Source organism: Hypomesus transpacificus, unplaced genomic scaffold, assembly GCF_021917145.1.
Source record: "Hypomesus transpacificus isolate Combined female unplaced genomic scaffold, fHypTra1 scaffold_101, whole genome shotgun sequence".
Classification (NCBI taxonomy): Eukaryota; Metazoa; Chordata; class Actinopteri; order Osmeriformes; family Osmeridae; genus Hypomesus; species Hypomesus transpacificus.
In genome coordinates, this window is record NW_025813696.1 from 294,568 (window position 1) to 303,367 (window position 8,800).

Genomic DNA, 8,800 nt, shown 5'->3' on the forward strand with positions numbered 1-8,800 from the left:
TCTAAGACCAGGAGCAGGACAACCATGGAAATCTGACAATGACCCCTTATTCTAAAGTGTAAAATACAGTTCCTTTGTTTTTTCAAGTTACTTGTGATGCATATAACACACTATTGGAAGAAAAATGTACCTAATAGATGTAAACTCATGCTTGTTATATCTGCAAAAGTACAAAATTGTAGTTAGTATTCATATCAAATCCCCCTGGTATTTTGTGGAAATGACTTGATGTCTATTATAAAACGTACCTTATAAATGTATATGTCCTACACTTGCTGTAGGTAGGGAGTGAGTGTATGAATTTGATGTTGAAATAAACAGATTTGTCAAAGTTGCTGAATTTTTGGTGGTTTTTTATCTCAGCATTCCAAGTCACCATTTCCAAAGTTTGATTGCAACAACAGCATTTAGGACTTTTATTTTGAAATAAAATCATTATTTGGGCGCATACGTTCTACGTAGTAGTAGGTCGAGAGAGCAGGCCAGTTTGCCGCTGGGCGGAGGTGTGGACACGGAGCAAAGTTTTGTTTTCATGAATAAACCATGTGGATACTGATCCCATTAGAAGTTAAAGGTAACACATGCATTTGGGTTTTCACCACGGATTCCATCCTGACACAGTTAGCAATACAGCAGAATATCTTTTGCTCCAACTTCACAAGACAAATAATAGCTAACTAGCTTGGATGTGGCGAGTACATCACAGAAAAGCTTCTGGTTAGCAGACGTTGCCTACGCAGGCAAGCATGCTGGCTAGTCTTGAATTAGCTTAGTGTCTCGATAGCAAGATAGAAAAGACACCGAAGGTCTTTATTGTTGATCTCCTTTCCATGTCAGGTCCCGGGACAGGTGCAGCCCACTACCTTCTGCCCAGTAAAGACTATGTGGTGGGGCGCAAGAGCTGTGACGTCCTTCTGCCCAATGACCAGTCTATCAGCCGGGTTCATGCACACCTCAGTGCCGGTGACCAGGTGAGACTGCGGGATAGAAGGGGTGTGGATGTGTGGGAGAAGAAGCTAACACGAATTAGCCTTACAGTTTGGCTGACGTGTGAAGTAGGAACCCGTCTTCTGGTCCGGAGTCGATCACGTGGTCATGTTTGTTTCTCAGTAGATGGTGCTGTTGGATTGTTTGCTGCACTTTTACCAGCTGATGTTGCGCTCAAAATGGTTGTTTGATACAAGAATCACCTCTCACCTTGTTCTCCCCTTGTTCTTACCTTTGCTGACACTTTAACCTCTGTTGGCATGATCAGATATTTGAATTGGTTGTATCTGTGCAAAGCTACATATTTGTTGATTGATTCATTGATACATAATGTATTATTGATTGTTCCCCAGTCCCTGACGGTAAAGGACAGCTCTAAGTATGGCACGTTTGTGAATGAAGAGAGTCTGTCTGGAGACACACCCAGGAATCTGAAGTCAGGGGACAGACTAACGTTTGGGGTCTTCCACAGCAAGTTCAGGTTAGCACAGCAGTCTCCTCAGTCACCCTAGAGGTCCTCTTCATAGGCTGGATGTTGTACATGTAGTCACTGCTAGTTGAAGAAAGCCCACTTCTGGGACACCTTTGAGACCAAGCATGTATAAGAAAATGTATAAGATTCTGCAAGGATCTTACTGACTTTATGTTGACGATCCGTCTATCTCCTGTCCTAGAGTCGAACACAAGGTGATCCTGGTTTGTTCATCGTGCTTGGACATGGATGGTAAAACCTCCCTGTCTCAAGCCCTGGTTCCCCTGGGAGGCCGAATGGTCAACACCTGGACACAAGACTGCACTTACCTGGTCATGCCCTCAGTCAAAGTCACCATCAAGGTCAGTTTGAGAACTTGTGTGAGTGGTTCCAGGGAATGAGTGAGTGAGTGCTTGTGTGTCCATGTGTACTCACTTTTCCTCTCCCTCCACACAGACTATATGCGCTCTGCTGTGCTGTCGACCCATAGTTAAACAGAACTACTTCTCTGAGCTCATCAAAGCAATTAAGCAAAAACAGAAGCAGCCTAAAGTGGAGAGGTAGGTTCCTCCACACACACACACACACACTATAGACCCTGTCACTACTCCCTTAGAACAGCTGCACTCCTTAAAGCTGTCCTGCCACTAACGCTGCACTGACTCATCACCCCTCCTCTCCTGGGGGGGTAGCTTCTGCCCGGATATTGACGAGCCCAGCTTGAATAAAGACCAAGTGGACCTGAGCGAGAGGCCGGAACGCAAACGTCTCTTCACTGACAGGACGTTTGTCTTCCTCAGCTCCAAACAGGTACGTCTGGCTCTGGTCACACTGAAGGGTTAAGCTGTGAAACTGTCGCATGGTTATTTCACTATCTCCTCTCCTTTGTATCTCAGAGTAGATGTCAAACTAAACCTAGTTATGGACTGCGTCTCACTTCACATAGTCCCATGATACAACAGTAGCAATAAAGTAATCTATGAGAGACTTCCATTAGAGTTTATGGCTGAATTATAGCATCCGGCTCAACATTTTATTTTGGGACACGAGTCCTTAGCCTCAGCTAGTCGACCAAGCGACTGGGTGACATCATTTCTGTTAAGAAGTCTGATTCTCTCCATCTGTCCATCTGTCTCCTGTTCTCTGCTCGTCCCGGCAGCTGAAACGCCTGAGTTCAGCAGTGACGTTTGGAGGAGGGAGGAGCCACCTCTTAGAGGAGGGGCAGTTGCCCGTGTCACTCCTGGAGTCGCCATGGAGCTGTGTGGTTGACATAGTAACAGGGAACTCCCAGGCAATTTCACCGTCCACCAGGAAATGGGCTGATTCCGTGGGACAGATCCTACAGAAGTACACTCTCTCTCTCTGTCACATCATCTCTTAATTATATTCTGTAATCTAGAGTGGATCACCCAGAGAATGAAATTAGATAGAGGCCTAATAATTGCCTCCCAAGTATCTCTGAATATAGGCTAGAGTCAGTAACAATCTTTTTCTGTCTGTTTGATTGTGATCAACTTCCCTCCCTTCTCCTCTCCTCAACTAAACAGGAAGGGATGTCGATTTATCACTGAGTCTGAGATCGGATTGGCTGCCATTTATGTTTCTTGTGACAAGTATTGCAATCCAGCCAATGAAATGGGAGACTCAGGTTGGTGTGTCTCATAGTCCAAAACTTTTTGGGAATTCTTCACTGTTTAGGATTTATATTATTGGTTGGTTAAACAGCTTTGTGTATGTTGATGACTTTACTAATTGTAATGTTTGTTTTTGTTTTCAGATTCAATGCGGGTGAGACGTGTTCTTCCAAGATCTTCTCTGTCCCAGAACACAGCAGTGGAGGAGACTGTGCTTCAAGCAGCATCACAGAACATCACAGCATATGTTGTCAACACCGAGACCTCCCAGCGGTACACACACCCTCACAACAAACCATCTGCACAACACCCATGTCCCACTTCCAGGGGCCAGGCTCATGTGTCCTGCCTCTCCCCGGCCAGGATGGACCTGAGTGGGGTGACGGCGGTAGGAGAGACCCCAGAGAGGAACCAGAGCCGGGGGCCCAGCCGGCTCCAACCCTCCCCGGGCCGGGACCAGGCTGCCAGCTGCACCGTCGCAGAGACCATGATGTCATCATTCCCCGCCACAGAGAACACAGGTGTCCCAAAGACAAGGAGCACAGAGCAAGAAGCCCGAGGTTGGTGGATTAGAATGAGGACATAAACATGCTCCTGGACAGATGTCAGACTGTGCTCTTAGACTTCATGGTCATGCTGTCATTGGTTACAGGGAGAGGCAACTGCACCGTGTCAAAGTTCTTAGCCCCGCCTCCCCAGTCTAGTGGCAGTCTGAAGATGTCCCCTCAAAAAGGCTCTCACCAGAAACCAAAACCTTTGCTACAAGGTTCCCCACACAAACAGTCCTCCCTCACCAGCTTCTTCCAGTCTGTCAACAAGAAAAGGTAAGTATCTCTTCTCTGCAGGGAAGGTTCTGCTGCTGCTTGTGGTAATACATAGTGATCCTCACAAACACTGCATAGTCTCTCCTTCATCCTCTCTCTGTCTCTCTCTTCTTCTCCTCTTCCTCCTTTCTCTCTGTCTCTCTCTTCTTCTACTCTTCCTCCTCTCTCTCTGTCTCTCTCTCCCTCTCCTCTTCCTCCTCTCTCTCTGTCTCTCTCTTTTCCTCTTCCTCCTCTCTCTCTGTCTCTCTCTTCTTCTCCTTTTCCTCCTCTCTCTGTCTCTCTCTCCTTCTCCTCTTCCTCTTCCCCCTCTGTCTCTCTCTCTTCTCCTCTTCCTCCTCTCTCTCTGTCTCTCTCTCCTCCTCTTCCTCCTCTCTGTCTCTCTCTTCTTCTCCTCTTCCTCCTCTCTCTCTGTCTCTCTCTCTCTTCTCCTCTTCCTCCTCTCTCTCTGTCTCTCTCTCTTCTCCTCTTCCTCCTCTCTCTCTGTCTCTCTCTCTCTTCTCCTCTTCCTCCTCTCTCTCTGTCTCTCTCTCTCTTCACCTCTTCCTCCTCTCGTCTGTCTCTCAGGCCACGTGAGGAGGGCTTGCCTGCTGAGTCGGAACCAAAGAGGTCAGCGCCGCCGCACTCTGACGCGACACACACCTCAACACGCCCACAGACCAGCTCACACTGTCCGTCCACCTCCCGCGCCAAGGCTCCTCCTGTCAGCACCCAGGCCTCAGGGGCCGACCTGTTCCCCTGGCAGCCTCTGTCAGACAGGGCCTCCAGCCCTGCTCAGCAGGGGCTGCAGACCAGGAAGAGGAAGGAGATGGAGGAGGACGAGGTGCCTAAGGGGAGCAGGGCTGGAGGGATGGAGATAGAGGAGCTGGAGTCAATCATGTCTGAAGAGATGGTGGACTTTGAGGATGAGCAGATGTCACAGTTGGAACAGAGCTCAACCAATAGAAAGCAGGCCCAAGAGACAGTGAAACATACCTCCACCAATAAGAAACAACATCTTCAAGTGGAGGAACATGGAACACCCAATCAGAGGGTTACCCTGGATCCAGTGGAAGGTTCAGCCGGTAGTTTTCAGGGTTCGCTGACGGCACTTGCCTCTGCCAGCAAGAAACAGCAGGTTCATCCGGAGAGCCACCACACTGCTGGACACACCACACCACATCAGACATCAAGCTTGGATCATCAACACAGCTCTTCAGCCAATACCAACCTGCGGGCTGAAGTCAAAGATGAGGATGTGTCTTTTGTTGAGGTCAGAAGAGAAGTGTTTTGTTATATGATATAATATGACTTTGATATAATGGACTTTTAAGAATGAGACAAGGATGTTTAGTGTCTTCCCTGATCTACACATAGTCCCTAACCCCCCCCCCTTCAGGATGGAGCCGCAGGTGTCTGTGGGGCGGAGCTAGGTGCCTGTCCTGAATCCTCCGCAGTCAAACAGGAAGTCCCAGTGAGTCTGGTGTGCAGAGACACGTGTGGACAGGGGCTGTGGTTGTGGACTGGGTGGTCATGTTGCTTTGTGCCTGTAGGGGGCAGACGTGGAGGATGTGGACCTTCCCCGCAGGCTGCTCCAGGTGGAGTTCAAGTCCCTTATGGTGACGGAACCTTCTAGAACCAGGCCTGCGAGCCGGACGGTGAACGGACACAGCCAGGGGAAGAACTTCAAACGGTTCCGAAAGGTTGGTTGGAATGAAGCACTGCCCAAGAGGGTCTGGCTGGACACACCTCAAATGTGTGTGTGTGCTTGTATCCTGAAACGTTTAATATATATTGTGTGTGTCAGGTCCCTGTGCCTGCTACTGAGGGTTTGCCCAACATCATTGGTGGGTCGGATCTCCTTGCCCATCACCGGGGGACGAGTCACGAGCTGGACGACTGGCTGAGGGAGGCTGCAGAGGTAGGGTAGACATCCTGCTCACCTGCTCACCTCCTCACCTGCTCACCTGCTCACCTGCTCACCTGCTCACCTGCTCACCTGCTCACCTGCTCAAGTTAAACGTACGTGTGTGTGTGTGTCTCAGGAGGAGCGACAGAGCAGGTGTGAGGAGACTCTGGGAGATGACCTCTTCAGGTGAGGACGAGCAATGCTTCTAGATGGTTCTGAGAATGTGTGGGTTAGGGGAGGGGGGGGGGGGTTACCATGGTGCTGCAGTCTTCAGCTGACACCAACAGGCCCCCAGCTTCATTGTATGCTAACATCACATTCCCAGGATGCATTGCTCCATGATTCCACAACACCAAAGACGTCATGCGCACACACACCACCCTTACACACACACACACACACACACACCACCCCTACACACACACACACACACCACCCCTACACACACACACCACCCCTACACACACACCACCCCTACACACACACACACACCACCCCTACACACACACACCACCCCTACACACACACCACCCCTACACACACACACACACCACCCCTACACACACACACACACCACCCCTACACACACACACCACCCCTACACACACACCACCCCTACACACACACACACCACCCCTACACACACACACCACCCCTACACACACACCACCCCTACACACACACACACACCACCCCTACACACACACACACACCACCCCTACACACACACACCACCCCTACACACACACCACCCCTACACACACACACACCACCCCTACACACACACACAGGGTACATGAGACTGAGGGAGGTGGAAGATGAGGTTGGCCTCAATCATTACTGTGAGCTTGATACATTTTCTAAAAAATATATAATCATTAATTAATGAGGAACAAAGAACACAAATTTCAGAGAGTGGAATTTCAGGCCATTTTAGCTTGTTGTCATTCTGACCAATCAGAGCCTCCTGTCTCCTGCGTCACAGCTGTGAGTGGTTGCCTAGGTAACGGAGGTGATGTAAGCAGAGGCTAAGGCTGCTGCATTTTCCCTGTCCAAGCAGAAAAGCGTGTGTGTGTCTGCGTGTGTGTGAGACTGAGTAGTTTGATCCCTGAGTCATGATACTCAGCCAGTCATCACTCATGCGTGGCCAAACAACAGGGACATCTACTGAGAAAACAAGTCGCTTCTTTTTGGGGGTCTGTCTGCACAAGGCTAGCAGACGTGGTTTATGAGAAGGATGTTTGGCTGAAGCTGTTCAAACACACTGCCATGTGGGCAGCAGTTAATTGGTGCTATTTTTTATGTTTGCTCTGAATGTTGTTTAGGACATTCGGGAATGATGGAGGAGGAAAGCTAAAAGCCTCACTGTAGGTTTGATTGTGTGGAGTTTCTGCACACACTCAGTTAAACCTGCCTGTGTGTGTGTGTGTGTGTGTCTGTCTGTGTGTCTATGTAGGTACAACCCTAAACCTGCCAAGAGAAAATGAGGTTGGAGATCCAGACTTTGTGATTGGGACTAACTTTGTGACTTTTAGTTTGCTGTGGAATTTGTCAGTGTTTCGTAACTATCTGTCACAGCACCTACACACACACACACCCTACACACATACACACACACACACACCCTTCTCTAATTATGTACATTAGTGGATGAGTATTACATTAGTAGTTCAATATTTTGTAAAGGTAAAAAAGTTTTAAAAAAATGCCTGTGCCAAAGGCAATCGTTCCCATTTACTGTTTTATACACTAGCTGTTAATTCAGGCACTGGTGGCAAAGAATGTGATGAAGTGTATTTCATGTTAAGAGCTTTTAAAATATTTTATTTGTCCATAATAAAAAATACTGAGTACAAAACATGTATTAAAAACTTATTACAGAAAAGGAGTTGATATCTTCATGCACCGTGCAGCTGTTCCCTGTTAGCCTTCACCAGATCCCCTCCTCCAGGTTCTACCAGACCCCCCTCCTCCAGGTTCTACCAGACCCCCTCCTCCAGGTTCTACCAGAGAGTTGGGACACAAGAGGACAGCCAATCTGAGTTCTCCTTCAGACAGTCCTCTCCAGATCTACTCACTGAACTGTAGGTCACTTGCACAAATGTGACAGGGTTGGATAGGAGGAAGCAATATGGCCGACAATTGATTCCACCCGACCTATTAAAGAAAAGCTGTACCAGATAACCAGACGTGCGTTTTGCTTTCATGCTGTTGAAACCTGTAGTCTTATCAGATCTCCATCCAGAGTGGGCTGATTCTCTGCGGTGTTGCACCCAGATAGCGGCGTCCTTTCAGGGACACCCGGGCATGGCGCTGCATCGGCCACATCCCAAAGGTGACTAGTCAGCGGAAAGGATGAATGAACAAACTACATTCCGTCTTCACAGCTTTTCATAAACACGTATTTGGCATGATGCCAGCTGACTTCTGAGGCGTATGGTGGCTGCGATGCGGTCCGAAAAATGTCACTGAGAGGATGAAAAACTGACCAACTGGCATAGATACTGCCTACAGTGTTTGACCAGCAGGAAATGTGCGTTTTAACAGCTATGTCCTTAATAAACAGTTATGATCACGGGTTCTAACCTACTAATGTAGTCTAGCATTCTGTCACATCACTGGAGGTGTTATCTCATGCCAAGCTTACCAGCTGACTCGCAAGTAAATAAGCAAAGAGTTTTTTCTGATCCGGAATACATTCGGTTATCTGAGTGAAAGCACTTGCATAGGAAGCCTTTGAGTCGTACCAAAACAGTGAAATGTCTGTTCTACATATTAGAAAGTCAATGGTAGCAATTCTACTTCTATGGCACCAACTCCCCTAACAGCACACTTGTGATGCATCCGATAAAAAGCTTACTTCATTTGTCAGTGGCACTTAAACTGCATCATCTCTTATATCTTCTTTCACATCATCTAAATGCAGTTGGTTGTCAATGCAACAGCTTGTTATTACAGGTAAAGTGGGCTGTTTGTAGGATTTGTTGTCGTTAATGTC

At 48.1% G+C, this 8,800-nt stretch overlaps 2 protein-coding genes across 2 annotated transcripts in view; one reads left to right on the top strand and one right to left on the bottom strand.

The window, feature by feature from the left end:
* The first annotated feature begins 467 nt into the window (after nt 1-467).
* nbn (nibrin) lies at nt 468-7,660 on the top strand. The gene is made up of 17 exons (XM_047050211.1): nt 468-574; nt 838-971; nt 1,341-1,468; nt 1,662-1,821; nt 1,916-2,019; nt 2,152-2,269; nt 2,619-2,806; nt 3,007-3,107; nt 3,237-3,366; nt 3,457-3,653; nt 3,746-3,917; nt 4,482-5,166; nt 5,293-5,367; nt 5,447-5,596; nt 5,701-5,814; nt 5,939-5,988; nt 7,259-7,660. The coding sequence occupies exons 1-17, from the start codon at nt 544-546 to the stop codon at nt 7,287-7,289; spliced, it is 2,568 nt and encodes an 855-aa protein (XP_046906167.1). The 5' UTR covers nt 468-543; the 3' UTR covers nt 7,290-7,660.
* osgin2 (oxidative stress induced growth inhibitor family member 2) overlaps nt 7,332-8,800 on the bottom strand; it is an 8,569-nt gene continuing 7,100 nt past the window's right edge. The window contains exon 6 of the mRNA XM_047050212.1: nt 7,332-8,800. This exon is cut by the window's right edge and continues 1,783 nt beyond it. The gene's annotated coding sequence lies outside the window, so the exon portion shown is untranslated.

Bases quoted from the DNA above. Each gene is read 5' to 3' on its own strand.
- nbn (XM_047050211.1), top strand. From the start codon at position 544: ATGTGGATACTGATCCCATTAGAAGTTAAAG. The intron at 2,807-3,006 runs GTACACTCTCTC...TCAACTAAACAG, and splicing joins GTGGGACAGATCCTACAGAA to GAAGGGATGTCGATTTATCA. The intron at 5,368-5,446 runs GTGAGTCTGGTG...TTGTGCCTGTAG, and splicing joins CAGTCAAACAGGAAGTCCCA to GGGGCAGACGTGGAGGATGT.